Below are 20,636 nucleotides of genomic sequence, written 5' to 3' on the forward strand. Positions count from 1 at the left end.
AAAGGCCCTGAGGCGCGGGCGGTCACGGCCACACCGCCGCGGGCTGTCCCTTCCTCTCCAGGACTCCTAGGCTGCAGCCCACTAGTTTTCTGGCGCCCTGGGGAGTTGTGGGCAAAAGAAACCCGAGTGTTTCTCCTCCCCCGCCGTAGGCTGGAGAGCTGTGCGCGGCTCCCCGCGCCGCCGGGCCCTCGTCCCTCAGGCTCCTGGGTCCCCTCATCCCTGGAAGATGCACACCCTGCGGCCCTGTTTCTAGAAGACCCTTTTCAGAGCCGACGGCCCCGCGCTGTCCCTCCCCCTTGTGGCACCTCGTTGGCACCTCTTCCCTGGGCTCTGCTTCTCGGTGGCTCGTCAGCGCTGTGGCGGTGGGAGGTGGGACGGAGGGCCGAGGCCGGGGACGACAGGGAGCCCGCGGGAGGGACTGTTCAGAAAAGCAGGCCGGCGCCGCAATTCTGCGGCCGCGGGAGGCCCAGCTCGAGCTGGGGTCCGGGGAGCTCCGTCCCTGAATTCTGCCCTCCACTCGGGACTTCGCTGACGCCCGGCCCGGGCAGGGGGAGGGGGGGAAGGTCGGCAGCGGCCTCTCTCCGCTCTCGGGCCCTGGAGTTATTCAAGCACCAGCTCCTCCCTGGATCCAGGAGGTCACCCGGCGGCCACGCGCCAGATGTTAGCCTTCCCACAGCTGTGCCAATGGCTCCCGAGGACGAGGGAGTTTTTCACAGCCTGTGCTGGTCACTGATGCTTGCCCCGCTCCTGCCAGAAGCTTCTCTGCCCTAGCTGGGGGGTGGCGCGGACAGGCGTCCAGGAGAAGGAGGCCGCTCGGCTCCGGCCCTGGGCCGGGCGAGGGCCAGGCTTGCCGGCCTCGGTCCCCCGCCCGACCCCGCACAAGGCCGTCAGTGTCCTCTCCCTCCTCCCATACCTCCGCGGAGGTATGGACACTTCAGAGGCTCAGGGCCTCGCTGCTTTCGCCTTCTGATCACTTTCCTTCCCCGCCTCCATCTTCTCCGTCTGCAAAATGAGACCAATACCTCTCGGCGCTGAGGTAAGAGGCTCTCTCACGGCAGAGCTGGGGAGGGAACAATAGCCGGGACCTTCGCCCCACCTCGAAGCCCGGTGAGGCGGTGACGCATTTTCTAAGGGCAAGAGCTGAACGAGCATCGTCCTGCCGCCGCCCTGCGTCACCGCGTGGGCAGCCAACTCACCCTACCTCGCGTCACAGATTAGAGGCGCGGGACAGGGGTGAATGGCCCCTGGTATATTTTCCGGGTGTGTGTGTGTGTGTGTGTGTGTGTGTGTGTGGTGTATGTGGGTGTGTGTGGTGTGTATTTCGTGTGGTGTGTGTGGTGTGTATTTTGTGTGGTGTGTGTGTGTGGTGTATGTGGGTGTGGTGTGTGGTGTATGTGGGTGTCATGTGTGGTGTGTGGTGTGTATGTGGGTGTGTGTGGTGTGGGTGTGTGTGGTGTGGGTGTGTGTGGTGGGTGTGGGTGTGTGTGGTGTGTATTTTGTGTGGTGTGTGTGACTTGTCTGTCATGTGGTGTGTGTGGCTTGTGTGTGGTGGCGGGGGGGCAGCACTGGGGGTGAAGGCGCTGCGTGCAGAGGAGGTTTGAACAGAGGACAGGCCCTTAATGTTTCCTTCCAGAGGCTGTTACAGGGAAGGGTGTCGGTTTGAACTCCTAAAAGAGTGATTCTCAAAGTGTGGTTCACAGTGGATCCTACAGCTGACCCCCAATTTACTGAAACAGAACCTCTAGGGTTGAGGCCTCATAATCTGCACTTTTTCACCAAGCCTCAAATAATCTTTCAGGCCCCTCAAGCCTAAAAGGCGCTGATCCGGCCAGGAGGGGGCGCAGAACCCCAGGCTGCAGGCGGCGCTGGTGCGCATGTTTCTTCCACGTCTGCGGGGCGCTGGCAGGTGTGGCCCATCCTTAGCATGGTAGCAAACAGCTCCCTGGGTCGCGGTCATTCCTTGCGCACAAATGTTCTTCAACTTTTTAAAAAGTCCGTCCAACTAACCCCCTCGGCCCCATCTTTTGAAACCTCCTGGTTTCGTAAGTATGCACTGCCCCTGGTTTGGTTTTGTTCTCAGGTCCTTTGGTGGGTAGATTTGTGTTTCTTGACCTAAATTAGAATATCCTTGAAAGCAGACGCGTTTCTGTCTCTTTGGTTTCCTTTTTGCTCCCTGGGGTCTAATGTGGGGTTCCGTACACAGCTGGTGCTAAAAACTGTTTGTAAAATAAAATGGTGACAATGTAGAGAGGGTAGGAGAGACTAAGAGGCCGGTGGGAGTTACTGGGGTTTGGCAGGCACCTCTCTGCAAAGCCCTCTTCCCTGCAGCTGCCTCCTTAGCACCCTGGCCGGCCCTCCCTCACCCCGTTCATTAGATGAACGTGGGGATGAGGCAACTCTTGGCGGATGTAGAGCAGATGTGGGTGCAGCTGGGACAGCGCAGCAGGTGGCCGTCCTTATCCAGCATCCTCTCGGTTGAGAGCTGGGTTGGGTGGGCTCGGGCCCTTCCAGCCCAGCAGGACTGGGAGTGCCCCACCGCTGGTGGGCTGCTTGAAGCTCTTCTGCGGGGAACAGGACCTGAAGCTGCACCCCACCATTAGTACCCAGGCAGCAGGATCTGGGGGAGGACACAGCACATCCTCAATGCCCCCCTCCACGATTATATGCCAAGCAGCCCCGGGGTGGAGCAGGAGGAATTCCAGGCTTTCAGGCTCAAGTGTCTTGACAGGCCTCTTAGCCTCCCACTCCCCAAGCTGAGTCAAATTTTAATTGAAGCCTGTGAAGCACAAAGTCCTACAGAAACTATTATGAGAGTTTTCTGGAAAATAGAGACTGACAACACTCCCTGTCGGGAAGAAGATGAAAGTAATTCACGGCTCACCAAGCCCTCTGGGCAACGAGCCCCAGGGCACCCGGCAGAAGGCTTCTCCATCTCTGTCCTATCCCAGTCCTCTCCCAATCCTGATCTCATTAAAAGGAAACCAAAAGGGCAATATTACTTGGCTTCCATCTGGCCTCTTGAGATTTAAGGACTTTAATCAGTAGAACGTTAAAGAGTAAAATAACTCTACAATAACAAGAAAGCTGCCAGCTGGCCCTTCCAGTGACCTTGCCAGAGTGCATGGGAAATGGATCGCACCATCTGGGCTTGACTTCCCTCGGGGTGGGGAGGGGGGGGGAGAGTGAGTGATTGCAACACTTTAGGATCCAAGTTTACCCAAATTAAGAAAAGCTGTGCGGGGAAACAGCTTATCTCTAAAGTATCATCTGCTTCCTGCATCCGACTGCCTTCACCCCAACCCAGCCCTCCTCTGTGCCCTATTCCAGGTCCACAGTTCCAGCATGGCATCTTCGGGACGGGTTAACAGCACCACAGAAAGCTCCCAGGGAAGAAATGTGGAAAAGACTTAAAAAACAGGAAATAAATGACACTGGTTGAAGAGACAAGAAAAGGTGTGGAATTCTTCCCTCAAGTCCAAGTCTAGGATTTCGCAGTCCTCTTCCCAAGGCCATCCTACTCTCACCGGGGGAACTTACACCTCAATCTGTGAAGGAAAGCCAGAGCAAGCAAACTGCCCAGTGGTGACCGTCGAGGAGGGAGAGGAGTACTGGCAGTTCCTGCTGACCTTCCCTTTTTCGACGAGACACTGAGAGGAAGCCTGAGTTTCTAGACTGGGAGGAAGCCCCTAAATTCCCACACACCCTCCTCTGGCAATGGCTGACTAGCCCCACCTGATGTGTCCCTGGGAAAAAGAGGGTAAGAGAGCAGGAAGACTCCTCAGGAGGCAGGATTGAAAACTGGGGCTGAGGCTCAGGCTCTGCTCTCTGAAGTGCCACTGTGAGGAAGGGGCTGGGCTCTTCTTCCCCAAAAGGGCTGTAGCAGATGAGGCCATCTCCCCACTGAAGGACACACTGCAGCCTTGAGCCACTTGGCCAGCTCCCCCTCTCACCTCGCTGCCCCTCAGGCTCCTTTCCACAACCTGTGGAAGCTTTGCCCCCCTTTGGCGGGTAGGACACCACAAGCAGGCCCCAGAGGTCATCGGCGTCTTGGCCACAGGTGCCCTTTTGGAAGGAAGTGGCCATCCGTCATCCTCCCAGGGAGCACCCAGGGCTACATAGGTTCGGGTGGCCAGACCATGGTGGGAAGAAGTGGTGGTGAAGAAGAGCTCGCTTCCTGAAGCTCGAGAAGCAAACCCTGGAGAGAGATCCTCATGAGGTCAGCAAGGGCTTGAGGTGGGAATAGGGGCTGGTGGGTGGCACCTGGGTAGCTGGTGTGGATCCCAAGGCTGGGACCAGAGCTTCTCCCAGGCTGTAAAATGTGATATCAATCACCCAGAAAGTATCGAATCAGACACCTACTGACATCCTGGCACTTTACAGGTCACTCTTGTTTTTCTTCTTGTGCTTCATCCTCACAACCTTCTGAGGGCAGTTTTTCTCATTTTAGAGAGGAGGAAAGGAAGGTCCAGAAGATCACGTTCTAAATAGAATCACCGAGACGCAAAGCTATGTATTGTTTAAAGCTCATGTAACTAAACCTCCCGGCCTGGCCAGCTGAGTCCAGGTGCTCACAGGGCATCAGAGCCCACTCGCTCGCTGCCTTGTCCTGGGGCAGGCTCTCCCCAGGCAGAAGTCACACGGCCCCAGGCTCAGAGCCACCAACCCCAGTAAAGAGAAGCTGAGTTCTTTTTTAAAAATCCTTTAAGCGAAAGTATAGAGAATATTCATACCTGCTACTCAGATTTGTCTTATATCTACTACTCAGCCCTGAGCTGGTGTTAAAAAAAAGAGGTTTTTTTTTAAGAAAAATATTAGAAATAGATAAACTGTAGTATATCCAGACAGTGGAATATTATTCAGCACTTAAGAAATGAACTGTCGAACCATGAAAAGACATGGAGGAAACTAAGTGAAAGAAGCCAATCTGAAAAGGCCCACATACTGCATAATCCCAACTATGACATTCTGGAAAAGGCAAAACCATGTAGACAGTAAAAAGATGAGTGGTTGCCAGGAGTTGAGGGGAGGAGAGATGAAAAGGCAAAGCACAGAGGATTTTTAGGACAGTGAAATTCTTGTGTGTGATACCATAATGGTAGATACAGGTCATTAAACATTTGTCCAAAGTGTGAACCCTAATGAAAAGTAGACTCTGCCTGCTTATGATGTGTCATCCATTGCAACAGATGTACCCCTCTAGTGGGGGACGCTGACAGTGGGAAGCTGTGCCTGTGTGGGAGCCGGGGGTACATGGAAACGCTGTCTGCCTGCCTCACAATTTTGCTATGAACCTTAAACTGCTCTAAAAAAGACAATCTTGTAAAAAACAAAAAGTACAGGAACATTAAGAACAGTAACACCCAAGTCTCCGTGATGCCCCACGGAAATAGTTTCATAGGTCAGTCATAACAATGTACCTCAAACCATGTGGCTTAAACAACAGAAATATATTGTCACACAGCTCTGGAGGCTAAACATTCGAGATCAGGGTGTTGACTGGGTTCCATGCCTCTCTCCTAGCTCTGGTGGTTGGCTGACAATCTTTGGTGTTCCTTAGCTTGCAGATGTATCACCCTGATTTCTGCGTTCAGGTTCACATGCCATTCTCTGTGTGTGTTCAAATTTCCCCTTTTCAGAAGCACACCAGTCATATTGGGTTAGGTAGGACCCATCCTAATGACCTCATTTTAATTTACCTCTGTAAAGGCCCTATCTCTGAATAAGGTCACCTTCTGAGGTACTAGAGGTTAGGACTGCAACATATCTTTTCAGGAACACAGTGCAACCCGTTATGCCTGCTGGGGACATAGCCTTGCCCCAGGATGTGGCAGCTGATTGAGTGCTACGTTGCTACGGAACCATTCAGACTGTTTATAACCAGCCACGGCCAAGTTGATTTTATTCCATTTCGGAGTCTCACAGGTAATTTCACAAACAGACTACAACTCACTCCTGGCTCTCCCATCAGAGCAGCCTGTCAACCTGCAGCGTGGCTAGACACATTTTCCAGGTGTCACAGGACAGTTCAACACGTGGCAGGTCAGCAGGCATTCAGCAGGTGCAGACAAGTCTCCACCAGTCACATCCAAAGGGTCTCAGGGAGACCTGGGCACTCCCAGAGGTTTTCTCTTTCTTATTTGTCTCTGTGCCACAGAACCCATGCCAGACATTCCACCAGCGAGAATTTTCTCAAGATCTGGTGCCCAAAACATACTTACTGTCTGACACAGTCATTTTTGTACCTTTTAGAGTCCCTTTTCGCACTGCTGACTCCAAGAAAGCTAATTAATTATTTTAGACACCACTATTAAATTGACAAAGTGATTAATCTGATAATCCTTTTTATGAAATTACCTCTGAAATGCTAACTTCTCATCTTCTGAAACTCACTGTGTAAAGTACTCTGAAGATTACATTGTACCAGATTTTGGCTCTGTAAATCTTAACGGCAGGGGTTTTTATTTGCCAAAAGCAATAAAAGCTGTCCTGAATTTATCAGGTCAATCAGGAAAGAGGCAGGCAGCAGGAAATTGAAGGTGACTCACGCTGCAAGTGGGGTTTGACTGACATTGTTAGAACCTGCTGTTGCCAGTTAGCTACAGGGGACTTTGCATCAGTGAGGGTACAGTGGTAGCCTCATGAAGCAGAGGGGCATTCGGAGCCTGCAGTTGCAGGTGTCAGGGCTCCCTGCCTGAGAGAAGAACTAGTGTGGTTCTGAGTGGTCCCTCCCCCCACCCCTTCCACCGCCTTTCCTGCATCTTCTCTCAGTACACCCACTGAGTCTCTTGGTGGTAGAGACCTCCCAGCGTGTCCCATTTGGGCTCAAAGCCCACAGAGAGCTGCTTCATGGCTGCCCACCCTGAGCAATCCCCAAAAGTCTTTGGCATGCGGTAGGGGCAGGGAGCACACCTTGGCTATTGCCCTCCACTACACTTTACTCCACCCAGTGGGCCGGCTCCTGGACTGCAGTCTCAGGCTCTACCCATGCTATCATCACTGTCCCACAGAAGGAATCTTAAAGCGTGCAGAGGCTACCAGGTCTGGTAGAAATAGCAGAGTCCATCTTCATTCTTTTTTTTTTAAAGCTAGTTTTCTTTTTCTTTTTAATAGTAACCCCTGTGCATCCCACGTGTGCATTACCAAGAGAGTGTTAGGTCACTTTGCCAGCATCTTCTTAGGCTGCATGCGGAACACCTTTTACTTGTTTTGAGAACAGGTGAAAGACAAAACCTATTGAACCCGTGGCCTCATTTATCCATCCACCAGCCCATCCATCCATCTATCCCTCCATGCCTCCATCCATCCATCTATCCCTCCACGCCTCCATCCATCCATCCACCCATCCATCTATTCAGTGGTGTATATTGAGCAACCTACTGTGTGTCAGGCTCTGTTCTAGGCTCTGGGGGAAAACAGAACAAGAACGTGGCAGAGATGATCCCTGCCCTCATGACACTTCCATTCTAATAGAGAAGTTGGACAATAAATAGGATAAATACTAAATGAGATGGTGTTCCATGCTTTGGGAAGAGGATAGGGACTCCTAGTGGGGGTGGCAGTCTACAATTGTAAATAGAGGGGTCAGGGAAGGCTGAGTTGCCTCACTCACCTCACTCTATCCCTGGCTCTGCCTCATGGAGAAGATGACATTTGAATAAAGAAATGAAGGAGGTGAGAGATTGAGCCCTGTGGATGCTGGAGGAAGAGCCTTCCAGGCAGAGGGAACAGCCAGTGCCAAGGCCCTGACACAGGAGCATGACTGACTGGTCAAGGAACAGTGAGGAGGTGCTGTGGCCGGAAGAGGGTGGCTGGAGTTGAGGTCAAAGAAGTTTGGAATCCACGGGCCATGGAAAGAGCTGAGTAATCTTGACACTTCTGGGTGCTCTGCAAGGGAAGAGAGCATCTCTGTGCCTTGTTCCTGTGCTCCCCTGGCGTTCCCTTGTACCCCATTTCTGTCCTGAAGGTGTCTATCCCCCAGGCAGACCACAGCCTAAGGGCCCAGGCTAAGAGAAGGGTGTGGGCTGGAGAGCATGTGGGTGAGCATTTCCTGGGCTCTGAAGCCCCACTGCCAGGATTCTCTACACGGCCTGGGGAAACTGAGGTTAGAGGGCACCTCCCTCCAGCTTCCCCTGCAGTGTCACTGCAGCTGCTTCTCCTCTGAGCAGGTTCCTTCTGCTTCGCTGGGGCAGGAAGTTTACCACCTACAAGCTCCCTCTGTTCCAGATTTTCTCCCATCCCTGCACACACAGGTGAGATAAACGAGAGAAAGGCCCTTCCCACGAGCTGCTGGGCCGATTCCTCTGGTGGAACGAGTTTCTGATGAATCTAACATGAAGCCTTGCAACCAGAAGTGGTTAGTGATGCCCTCAACGTTGCTCCTGAGGGAAGACCGCAGTGCGAAAGAGGGCTCCAGTCAGCGGCTGGAGAGTGGCACGGTGAAAAAGAGACAGTCCTTGTCCTCTGGAGGACTGAGGGGGACACTCCTCTGTGACCCTACACCCAAAATCCTGTGTGGAAGTTAGTCTATTTCATCACACTCCCCCCTTCAGCCAAAGGATGACTTTTCCATAGTCATGATGCCACATTGAGGTGTCAGCCTTCCAGGGGTCTAAAGGAGGAGGTACAGGAAGAGCCCAGGAGGCTTCTGAGAGGAGCACAGAAGGGACAGCGGTGTCCCCTAGCTCACCCGCAGTTGTTTGTTTCAGACAAACCCTGTCTTTGGGCCTGGGGCTCTGGATCTAATCTGTGACTGCCCCTCCGCTGAGCTGCCCCACGAAAAAATTTTCTGGAAAGGGACAGCCAGGTGTGAGTTTGGGGAGGCTCTGAGAGCTCTGACATCTCTGTTTTTTGCTTCCTGGGTGTGAGGATGAGTGACAGGTCGATAGATGTCACATTAGCACTTTGGTGTGTCCCCAGCCCTCTGGCTCATCTGCCACTCCACCGCGAGTGCCTGACTCCTGCCTCCTCTCCTCCCCTCCTCCAGGCCCACAGCAGGTTCCAGAACAACCCCCCACCGTGTGCATGGGGAGCAGCCTTACTCCCTGTTGCTTTTCTAATGAGCCTTTTCTTCCTCCTGAAACCACACTCACACACCCGAGAGCGCCTATCGACTGCCCTCTGGGTTGCCATGGAAACAGAGCATTCTTCCCTCCTCCCTCCTCTCTGTTTACCTTGGTCAGGGACTGCGGCAAAAACCAGCCTGTCGCGGAAGGAGAGGGAGGACGGAAAGCCAGCCGCCCTAAACCAGATCATTCCGGTTCAGAGTGGGGCCCCCGCCCCTTTCCAATCCAGAGAGCCGCTCCGCTAGGCGTGGTGGGCTGCACTGGGAGGCTCTGGGCCCTGGGGCGGACAGGGTCCGGGGCTCCTCTCTCCGGCCTGCCCCTCCTCTTCCCTGCGGGGCTGGGTGTTAGCAAAGTCTTTGCGGTGCTGGCCCAGGTTGCTGGGCCTCTGCCCAAAGCTGGGCAGTTGTTCACTGCACAAGGGTGCCCTGCTGGGGGTGAGGAGGAATGGGAGCTGAAATCGAGCCCTCCCCGCTGCCGCGGCCCAAAGCATCCTCACCCTGCCTGGACCAGTGGCATGTCCTAACAGAGTCCTGCTTCCCCTTGCACCCTCCCTGCGGCAGCCAGAAGCATCCTTTTGTGTTCTCCCTGCCTTAAAGCTTTCCACTGCTCTTAAAGTAAAAGCCACACTATCTGCCCAGCTCGTCATGATCTGCCTGGCCAGCTTCTCCTTTCTCAACTGCAGCACCTCTTCTTCCGGGTTCCCCTTTCTCCTTCCTTCTAGAAGACTCCAGGAGGTGGGTTTGGTCCCTTACAATAACATTCTTCCTCATGGCGCTTTCTAGCTCTTCCTGCACATTCACTGGGTTCTTAAAAAGGCTTTATCTAACTTTTCTATGTAAAACGTAAAATAGTTCGTATTCACATTAGCCCCCCACCCCGATCCCCACCCAGATGGAAGCTCCCTGAAGGCAGGGCCATATTCCCTGCTGCATCCCCAGCACCCGGCACTGCGCTCGGCACGTAGTAGGTGCTCAGTTAGGAACCGACCCAGAGGTAGTGAGCGCCGGACCCCCTCCACCACCACCACTTCTTTCCGGTTCCGGCCGGGTGGCGGTTGCCCGCTCCAGGCGGAGCTCCGCCGGCTCCATCCCCGCTAGGGGGAGGCAGGGGAGCCACCTGGACGGCTCTTCGCGACGCTTGACTGCAGCACCAGGCAATCTTAATGCGGACGGAGAAACTCGACTCTTTGACTGCCCCGCCGTGTGTCCACGGCCCAACCGAGCAAAAGCCGGGGCGGCAGGGCGGCGGGGGTCTCACTGAAGGGGTGGAGGTGGCGCGTCGGTGATCCGGCGTCCCTGAAGCTTTAACTCCAGCGCACCCCGAAGTCCTGACAGCACGGCCCTGCCTGCCCCAGCCCAGGGCTTCACAGCCCGCAACAGCCCACCCCTGGGAGGCTGGGGTGGGCGGATGTGGTTCTCCAGACGCCCTTCGGTGAGGGTTTTTTCGGTAACGACTTGCTGTCTGCAGCCAGGCCCCACCCGGCGGGTGACAGTTATTACAGGAAACCTCTCGGAATTGCAGGCAGGGCGCCCCTTTTCTGGGCTTTGCGGGTCAGGCTAGCTCTCGTGGCAAATCACCTGACTTGGCTTGTCTTGGCTTCGCAATCTGTGAAATGGGGTAAGACCTCCCCATCCTTTGAATCACCCAATCATTTACAGCCAGACTTGGTCAGAAGGGACCCAGATTTACGGTATCCTGAAGAACGAAATGGAAAGAGCTGTGAAATTCTGCTTTATAAAGGGGAAAAAAGGAAAAAAACAAACAAAACCCAAGAACACACCTGAAAAAACAGCAGCCCCTGCTGCAGCTCTTCTTACCTCCCAACCTGTCTTAGAACTGTTAGCTCTTTTGTCTTTCTTTGGATACCCTTACATCTCTAATTAATGTGCTTTCCTGGTTATTTAAGACATTCTGTATTTTTCCTTCCTGGTATGGAAGATGAGGATTTATCTCACTTCCATCACTCCATCTCTCCTGCCTCACCCTCATATATTTAGTTTCTTTATTGGTTATTTTTATAATTTTAGTAAGTAAAAGTACTTCACCTTTATTTCTTGTTCCATCAACTCCAGAGAGCAACCCAATAATGCTTACTATGTGCCAAACATCGTTCTGAGCACTTTACATGTATCTACTCATTTAAGGCACACAATAATGTCAAGAGACAGGTTATAGTTATTAGCCCCATTTTAGGGAAAAGAAAACTAAGGCCATTTTACTATTATTACTAGTGGTTTTCCAAGGGGGAGAGGAGGGGAACGTGGGTGGCCAGTCTGCCATCTTCACACTGGGTTCTAACAGAGCAAGTTTTGGGAAGCACTTATTCTGGCCTTTGCTCTAGTTCCCTGTTGGGCAATGAAGTATGACAGTGGCAAGTAAGGTAGGGAGGTCTCCTGGTCATCTCAGCCAGTACCAGACAGTTAGCTCAGATGTGGGACAAGGATTCCCAAATGTTGTAAACCAGCTAAATTGTAATCAGCTGAGGAGTATGTTAAAATAACTCACCTACAAGAACAGAATCTTTGGGATTTGGGCCCGGGAATCTGTTTTTAACAAGCATGCCTCGTGCTTGGAAACCAGTGGGTCACAGGTGAGTCTGGCAGCTGGCCTTGTTCTATGTCATACTCCATTTTCAGCACTCTTCCTCAGAGCCTGCAATGAGCAAGTGGGTACCCTTTACTGTGTCACTCACTAAGGAACTACCTGGCTTTTGCAGTAGACCTCCTATCAAAGTAGGATCAACGATTTTAATATGAAGATCACGGTGAAGAGCTAATGCAAGTCCAGTCCTAGTGTCGATGCTCACGTATGATGTTCACCATTATGCTCCAGGCCTTTGGTCATAATCTCAGAATGTTATATCTGAAAGGGACCTTGGAGATTATCTAGCCAAACTCCTCATTTGACAGATGAGTAAACCAAGGCCCAAAGGAAAGCAAATTGCATACAGAACTATTATGGACTGAGCCAAGAGCCAAGCCCTGGTCTCCCAACTCTCCACGTTGTCTCTTTCTAGAACTGTACTGTCTAGGTAGCCACTAGCCACGTGTGACTATTTACATTTAAATAAACTCAAATCAAAAATTTAAAAAAAAATTTTTTTTTTAGATTTGTTTTGTTTTTATTTTTGTCTGCATTGGGTCTTCGTTGCTGCATGCGGGCTTTCTCTAGTTGTGGCAAGCAGGGGCTACTCTTTGTTGCGGTGCATGGGCTTCTCATTGCGGTGGCTTCTCTTGTGGAGCATGGGCTCTAGGCACACGGGCTTCAGTAGTTGCAGCATGTGGGCTCAGTAGTTGTGGCTTGCGAGCTCTAGAGTGCAGGCTCAGTAGTTGCGGTGCACGGGCTTAGTTGCTCTGCGGCATGTGAGATCTTCCCGGACCAGGGCTCGAACCCGTGTCCCCTGCATTGGCAGGCAGATTCTCAACCACTGCGCCACCAGGGATGCCCTAAATCAAATTTAAAATTTAGTTTCTCAGTCACAAAAACCACATTTGAAGTGCTCAAGAGTCAGCAGCTAGTGGCTACTACATATTGGACAGTGCAAACATAGAACATTTCCATCATCATGGAAAATTCTATAGTCTAGGGCTGGTCTGGAACCTGGGCCTTTCATCTGAAGGTAGTATGGGAACTGGATAGTTTTATCAGTGTCTTCTCCCCTCAAACAATTACTGCAGAAGAGTAACTCAAGAGAATGTGGTTGTACTATTTAGTTAACAGTAGTTTAGTGATAGCATTTTGACAAAGTAGAATTTTATGCATGAAACTGGCAGAACAAACCCACCCAAACCAACTAAGCCACTGAAAACTCTCCTCCTAACCTAAGATGGGTCTCATCTAAGAACCAAATCAGACACTAACATGAGTTCATTTCGAAGCTCTGGCTGGTTTAAAAGGTGTAAGGTCCATTTCTTATTCCTGGTAGGTCTGAGGGGAGTATACTTTAGAAGAGATAGGAAAAACAAACCAAAGGAAATAAAATTGCTCTGCATAATAACTGTAAAATGTTAACTGTAAGGTGGGCTGGGAAGGCTTATGAATTAATTAAGGGATAGAAATTGTATCTTTTCCTCCTTGTGGATTTATAATATCTAAGATTATTCATCCCGGGAAGGTGTATTTGATCCAAAAGTTTGTCAATGGAAACACTGGAAAACAAAAGGTGCACGTGCAATTCTGGATGGGAGACCTTAAAAGTGACCAGACTTGGGAGTGTCCACACCTACTTCGCACTTAAGAGACATGAAGAAAAGTACTACTGGGAGAGGGGATCTCATTAAAAGTAAAGCTACACAAAGCAGAGGTCTTGGAGAAGGAAGCATCTGGAAGACCAGTTCCAGAACTAGGAACTGTGGTTTCATTCCCAAAGGACCCTGGTGAAGGGCTCAGATCCTCCTGGGGCTTTTCCCCTGAATCATACAGATAGTCGTGACTCTGTATGTAAAGGTTCACATTCTTCCTCTGAATTCCCTGTAGCTCCTCCAACCCTTCAGAAGTCCTGACACATCCATATAAACTTGTGTGGAGGTGGTTTGGGGAATATATGGGAGGGGGCAGTAAAAGGGAGTATGCCTTGCCCCACAGTTACTCCCTTGCTGATGTCCTGGAGGGAGCCGCATTGCATTGAGTGGATTACGTGTGTCCAGGAGTTCCAGAGGGGGAGCAGAGAGAAGGCGCCCACAGTGGGTGGGTGTGAAAGGTAGAGACGACACAGAGAGAAAACTGGACGCTGTGGGGTGGTGAAGGGAGTGGCGGAGGTAGGCTGGACTGACGCTTGGGTCATAGAGGTGAGCTCACATACACAAGTTACTGTCAGACAATCAAGGTGGCCTTGAACCAAATAGATCTGGATAAGATTTATTGATCAGATTGTTTTAGAAAACCAACAGCAAAACACTGACAAGATACATAAATACAGATTGGACATTTTAGGGTAAATTCACTATATTTCCTACCTGCTTGTAGGAAACCAGGTAAGGTGGGAAAAGCTGTCCTGATCATATGGCATGCACACCAGACTGCAAAAGGACTTCCACACTATTTAACAGGACTGTGGCAAACAGCTTTAAAGTAAGGCAAGCATCGTGTGTGGCCTAAGCATACCCTGTACCAAGAGCCAAGCCCAGGCTCGCCTCAGAGACTGCATGTGAGTGAGGTTTCCCTTTCTTGCCTAGTTCTTCCAGAAAAATCCTCATTGGCAGGTGCCTTTACAGGGAGATGCCTGGCGCTGTCCCTGCTCAGACTCTGTGTACAAGGACGTGGCTTTAGAGAAAGTCAGTGTGTTTCTGATGCCTCCTTTGTATTCTAAATGTGCAACTAGTAAAACAGCAATTACTACAGCTTGGTGAAACTGCCTCTGACTCACCCTGTACAGTGACTAAGCAGGGCCTTTTAAAAACTTGTAAAAAGTGAAAAAAATAAAAGATAAATACATAAAAATTATGTTAAAAAGATGGTACCACTTTTGAAGCACAACTCAAAACTTCTTTCCGTAATACCAGATGAGGGAAGAGGTCGCTTTCCACCAAATCTAACGACCTTAGAAGGGAAACGCCACTGCTGGGCATGATCTGGTGGTGATGCACACAGAGGTTACAGAACTCTACCAAGCCTACCTCAGGCCCTGCCAACGCTTCTAGAGCCCCGAGGCATTTGGGGAACCTAAGCAATTTAAGCGAACGGTGACCAGTTTGGGAAGCTTATGGTCATAGGACTATAAACCCTCATCCATCCTGGAGCTCAATGCTAGAACAATGAAGAATGAGGAAATTGACTTTTTGTGCTATATCAGAGTGAGTGCTGGCAGGTGGACAACTCAGTAACCTATGCCACCTTCTGAACATCTTTAAGACCACATAAAAACAAACTGGTTTTACAGAATTAAGACCAACGTAGTCTTAGAGGATAATTCAACGTTTCCTACAAGCCAAGCTATATGGGTTGTAGGAAAGGTTGAGGCTCCTTCAAGAATAGTGGAAAAGCAAGTATTTGCAAAGATCCAAAGAAATGTATTCAAATGATGGGGTTCCCTCTGCATCATACACAGCTTTTTTCTTCCAATATGTGCTAAGAGTTCTTTGGTGGTTATAGGAAAGACAGCCTAGAACTCAGGGCAGGAGACTATGCCAAAGCAGAAGAGTGAAGAGTGACATCTAAACTCACCATTAACCACTGTCATCAGGTTGACCACCTACAGCTAACTGGGCTGCTTATATGTTTGCTGGTTTCTAGCCTCTCCATGATTCCTGCTTTTCTATTTCTAACTACACATTAGCCCCACTTCATTGAAAAGGAGGTGCTTGTGGGAAAGGGTAGGGAGAAGGAAGAACTATAAATCAATCAGTTGTTTGATAGAAAAGTTGAAACACTGATTATCTATGGATTTTAATTATCTGTGCTTTACTCTGGGTAATGAAAGGTCACTGTTAATATACCTTTTGCTTAGAAATGTTAATGTTTATTATTATATTTTTTAATCTAGCTATGTAATGGACATGAATAGCTTAGAGCACATTTTTACATCATGTCACCAGGGCCCTGAAAAAAGAAGATTTGCCAGTAGAAAGGGTTTCAGTTTGGCCCCTGAACAGTTAAAATTTCAATCTATTCTACATTGGTTTATAGATTTTCCAGAATATGGAAAATACCTTATTAAATGAAGAAAACATCATTTTCTTCATTTCATAAAGTATTACTTTCACAGATAAATTAGTATATACATGGGAGAACTCATAGTATTAAATATTAGGTTTTAATTCTCCATTTAGAAAACTTCTTACAGGTAGACTTCCTTGTTCCTAGGCAAAGAAATGTAAGAAGATATGCAAACATGAGATACTACAAAGATGACTGGGGAAAAGTCTCAATTCTAACAAACCCAAGAAACAAGTCTCTAAGAGTTGGAGTAAGGAAACCCTGGACTTGAAAGTCCAGCTTTACCAAGAGTTGGCCTAAGCCAGCCAATCACATCTCAAATTTTTGGTATAATTTGATTCTAAAGTAATGAGCTGGCTTCCCCAAGACAGATACAAAATAGTAGTCTACCTGCTTTATAGTCACACCTTATATATAATCTGTATATATCCATATGTGTTTCTATATATTGCACTTAAACTTACAGGACTGCAGTAAGATATAGCTGGGAGTACCTCAAAGAGGCAGAGAAGCAGCAGGCATAAACTTTCCTAAATCAAGTAACAGTGTCAGGAATTCAGAGTGCTGGTTTTGGATATACTAAAATGCCTGGTGACTCCCTATATAAAATTCTAGTCATCTACATTTAAGTCATCATACACACAGTCTCATTTGGCATTCAGAACACGTGCACATGTGTGGTTCTATAGCACTCAGAGCTGATCATACTACATCATTTTCACTAGTGTTATATTAAAAGAAGACACTTTAGACCAAAAATATGTACTTTTATGAAAATGTCACACACAAGGTCTTGGATGTCAGGCCTCCAAAGTCTACCTCAAAGAAGACCGCCTTCAGAAGGTTTTAAAAAGGATGCTAGCAAGTGTGGATTGAACCAGTCTCTCTTTCAGCTCTCTGGTGTCACAGAACTAGAGACCTGCTTATATCCCAAGGACTATGGAAGGATAACCACAGAGGCTGAGCATTCAGTCTTTGGTCCCTATAAATCCAGGACATTGTAAATAGAGCTGCAATGAACATTTTGGTACATGACTCTTTTTGAATTATGGTTTTCTCAGGGTATATGCCCAGTAGTGGGATTGCTGGGACATGGAAGCAACCTAAGTTTCCATCAACAGATGAATGGATAAAGAAGATGTGGCACATATATACAATGGAATATTATTCAGCCATAAAAAGAAACGAAATTGAGTTATTTGTAGTGAGGTGGATGGACCTAGAGTCTGTCATACAGAGCGAAGTAAGTCAGAAAGAGAAAAACAAATACCGTATGCTAACACATATATATGGAATCTAAGAAAAAATAAATAAAAGGTCATGAAGAACCTACGGGCAAGACGGGAATAAAGATGCAGACCTACTAGAGAATGGACTTGAGGATATGGGGAGGGGGAAAGGTAATCTGGGACAAAGTGAGAGAGTGGCATGGATGTATATACACTCCCAAACGTAAAATAGATAGCTGTGCTTTGTGACCACCTGGAGGGGTGGGATAAGGAGGGTGGGAGGGAGGGAGACACAAGAGGAAAGAGATATGGGAACATATGTATATGTATAACTGATTCACTTTGTTATAAAGCAGAAACTAACACACCACTGTAAAGCAATTATACTCCAATAAAGATGTTAAAAAAAAAAATCCAGGACAAAGATCCTTTTGCCACCCTGGGTAGTGTGACTTGTTTAATTATGGATAGTTTCCGCCCAAACATCCAGAGACTAGATTGGAGTTATGCAGCAAAGCTTTGTTTTGAACTAATGGAGCTGCTCAGACTGACCTGCTTTGGAGAGAGCTCCTCATTGGAACAAGCCTAGCAGTGGGTGGTAAGAAGTTAAAGGCCAGACTGGTCATGGCAAGAGGGGGATGGGGCCTCTGGAGGAGTTGCTCCTTTCCCTGCCTCCCCCCTACCCCCTCACTCCCCAAAAAGGACCCAAACTCACAGATGAAAGGTGGTTACAAGACCTTGCAGAAACACAGGCTCTATGAACTCAACCCCACATGGATGGGAGGTTATAATAAGGCCTGGAGGTTAGGAGTCCAAGTCTAGAGGCCACATTTTTCTCTTCCCCAGAACTGAACACTAGATGGTAACTTTTTAGCCATAACTCAAACGTGATTTTAAATCCACACATGAGCCTAAGAGATTCCCTTCTGGGACGAAGGAAGAAGAATAATTTTAAAAGCTAAGCGAAAAAGAGGCACTTAAAGCAAAAACATGTCCCTAGTCTCCCATCTGAGTCTCCTGTTACGACATAACCAACGGAATGATCAGCACTGTGCCCTCTTACACACCTTTAGCACCTTTCATACACCGAAGGACTTCCAACTGCTCATGTCTCAGTGACCACTCTAGCAGCCTTATGGCAAAGCAAGTAAAAATTTAGGACATTTCTTTTTTAGAATTAAAATACAACACAAAACAAACCAGAACTAAAATTTCACACCAAAAAGTGAATGATCCTCAGTTTCATTCCTTCCTCATGCTAGTTTTAAAAATGATACTTAGTTCTTCAGGAAGAATGACCTGTGCCTTTTCCCCAAGACCTTTTATCCAGTTACTAGGCAATTACTCACAGCACCATGCACATTAAAGCAGATAGAAAACGAGGCAAAAAGCTAAGAGAAAAATCAAGGGCCAACTGGCTTTCTAGAGATAAAACACATTGCCTGAGAATATGGCAGGTGCATGGCCCAGAGTGAGAAAAGAAACAGTTCTGGAAGAGATATGGGAACATATGTGTATGTATAACTGATTCACTTTGTTATAAAGCAGAAACTAACACACCACTGTAAAGCAATTATACTCCAATAAAGAAAAAAAAAAAAACAGTTCTGAAAGGAAATGGCCAATATGACAGTCAAAGCTCACAGCCCAGAGCAGAAGCCCTCCCTGCCCTGCTCTACTACGGCCTCTCACGAACTTAAATTTATGTCCCACAGCACTTATGCCACACACTTAGGGTCTGCAATTCCCCACAATGAAGTCAAAAATATACTTGAAACCATTAATAAGCATAGGAGAATTTCAAAACTGCCCAGAACGAAGAACTCTGACCACCATAAATTTCTTGATTTGAAATGTTCTTGGTGCCATAATTTCTAAGAGCAACAACAAACAGCACAACTACAACACACAATAAAGTCTTTAGACAAGTCAACTCTAACCACTGCTGGCACCATAAGGATGAGGAAAGAAATCACTAATCAAGAGCTGCTGAGCTGGCTTAACTTTTCTCCAAAGTCAAAGGATCGGTTTGGGTACCTAGGCAGCAAGACATCAACCACTGCTGCCACTAGATCCAGCTGCTCAATTAGATGTACCTTTGAAAACAGGAAGTTAAACATCTAGCTTTCCCTATAATCTGCAAGAGTCTCAAGGTTAGCCTTCTTGTTCTATCCCCAAAACTTCTTGTTGTTGTTGCTGGATTTAATTTTTTTAATTTTATTTTTGTTTTTATTGATGATGTTGCTTTAATTTATAGAGCACTGCCTGACAGGGTCATATGTTTAGAGTTCCTTTAAAATTTTCTTTATCTTATCTTGATTCATAACATTATTAAGGTACTTTCAGACTTTCCCTCAACTCCATCAAGGAAGAGGGAGTATGTGAGTATGTGTGTGTGTATTGGGGCAGAAGGGAGAGAAGCAAAGAAAAAAGCACGAGGGAAAGTGAGATTCCATAAACTTAAAACAATTTACAGAAAGGCATCTGATGTATTTTCTGAATAAGGCCTTGATCAGGGTAACCAATCCTCTCTGTAGCACATTCTACACTGCCCATAAATAAAGGAGTCTCTTTAAATTAACATTTCCAGTATCAATGAACAGTCCAGAAATCCTCATTTCAAGCGCTCGATGAGTCCCTGTGTGAGTCCAAGGTGCAGAAGCTGTGTCCGGGAGAGGTTTGCTAGGTTGGGGAAGGCCGCAAGCAGCTTCTCCCACGCCAGTTCCAGCAGGCTAGGAACCACCAGCCAGATCTTAAACAACGACCCAGTCCGTTTATTTTCGTGGATGTTCACCACTCCTCCATGAATGTACATGCAACCAGCCTATGAACAAATGGCAGTCAAAAGAGGATAAATTCACATGGGAGAGAAACAGGTACTTACGCTGAAGATTCAGCCAAAAAGTTCACAGTAGGCTGAATTAGACGACAGGAAACAGAAAAGTTTCTCACTGATCCCAACACAGTGCAGAGATCAAGAAAGGCTTAGATACTGAACGAGTTACTAAGGGAAAAGCAAGAGGCCGGTTTTACTTCAACAACTCCAACAACGGTAAACTAAGACTATATTAGGTATCCACTGTGCCCAGTACTAGGGTACAAGGTGAAAATAAAGATCTTTGCATTCAAGAAACTAGTAGAATCTTCAATAACATGGCATCTTGGGGGTAAAACTATTCTGCCCTCCCAGGAAACACCTTTGATATCACTGTCAGGGCCTGAATGCCACATGTAGCATTTCTTTCACATTTATGTTGCTCTTTTAAGCTTGTATATGATGGTTTTTCTCCCTTTTCTCAGAGGAAGAGCTAGCTTTTGAAGAAAGGTTTTAAAAACACATTCTTAATCCAAGCTTTGCTAATATCAGAATCTTTTTTTCTTGCTATATCTCTAAAAATATCTCCTTATCATCTGCAACTACATTAAAAAGACACGAAAATGAAAGCTTACTGGTGTAACAGCTGCACAGTGAAAATAAACTGGCTCTGGCATGGTAGCTGGGAGCTTTACCCATTGAAAAGTCTGCAGATTCAGCTTCCAGATATCTCCCAGGATCACTTCTCCATTATAGCCCCCGCAAATAAACACATCTATCAGGAAAAGAGAAAGCCAAAATCACAAAAAGGACAAGGGCCACAGTGACAGCATGTCCTGTAGTAGCTCTCACGGCTAGATGACACGGGACCAGTTC

General features: G+C 48.1%; 2 protein-coding genes and 1 long non-coding RNA gene across 13 annotated transcripts in view; 1 reads left to right on the plus strand and 2 right to left on the minus strand.

The window, feature by feature from the left end:
- SSMEM1 (serine rich single-pass membrane protein 1) overlaps window positions 1-1,110 on the minus strand; it is a 68,803-nt gene extending 67,693 nt beyond the window's left edge. For 2 of the 5 annotated variants that reach the window (XR_010842087.1, XR_010842088.1), the window contains exon 1: window positions 306-1,110. The gene's annotated coding sequence lies outside the window, so the exon portion shown is untranslated. The remainder of the gene's footprint in view (window positions 1-305) is intronic. The other 3 variants (XR_010842089.1, XR_010842084.1, XR_010842086.1) reach the window with 2 other exon arrangements.
- On the plus strand, window positions 149-12,158 carry LOC136794834 (uncharacterized). Of its 5 annotated transcripts, XR_010842092.1 has the most exons (4): window positions 149-1,036; window positions 3,328-4,216; window positions 5,773-5,922; window positions 8,250-11,759. It is a non-coding gene; the product is annotated as an uncharacterized lncRNA (long non-coding RNA). The 5 variants fall into 5 exon arrangements; XR_010842091.1 differs by lacking the exons at window positions 5,773-5,922; window positions 8,250-11,759 and adding an exon at window positions 11,779-12,158 and having other exon boundaries at window positions 153-1,036; XR_010842093.1 differs by lacking the exon at window positions 5,773-5,922 and having other exon boundaries at window positions 153-1,036.
- Window positions 12,159-13,888: 1,730 nt separating this feature from the next.
- The window catches only part of KLHDC10 (kelch domain containing 10), a 57,275-nt gene continuing 50,527 nt past the window's right edge, over window positions 13,889-20,636 (minus strand). For all 3 annotated transcript variants that reach the window (XM_059074463.2, XM_059074461.2, XM_059074460.2), the window contains 2 exons: window positions 20,396-20,535; window positions 13,889-19,769 (listed from right to left, as the gene is read on the minus strand). In XM_059074463.2, the coding sequence (XP_058930446.1) occupies window positions 19,560-19,769; window positions 20,396-20,535 (350 nt within the window). In that variant the 3' untranslated portion in view covers window positions 13,889-19,559. The remainder of the gene's footprint in view (window positions 19,770-20,395; window positions 20,536-20,636) is intronic.

This window comes from Kogia breviceps, chromosome 9 (assembly GCF_026419965.1).
Source record: "Kogia breviceps isolate mKogBre1 chromosome 9, mKogBre1 haplotype 1, whole genome shotgun sequence".
In the NCBI taxonomy this organism is placed as follows: domain Eukaryota; kingdom Metazoa; phylum Chordata; class Mammalia; order Artiodactyla; family Physeteridae; genus Kogia; species Kogia breviceps.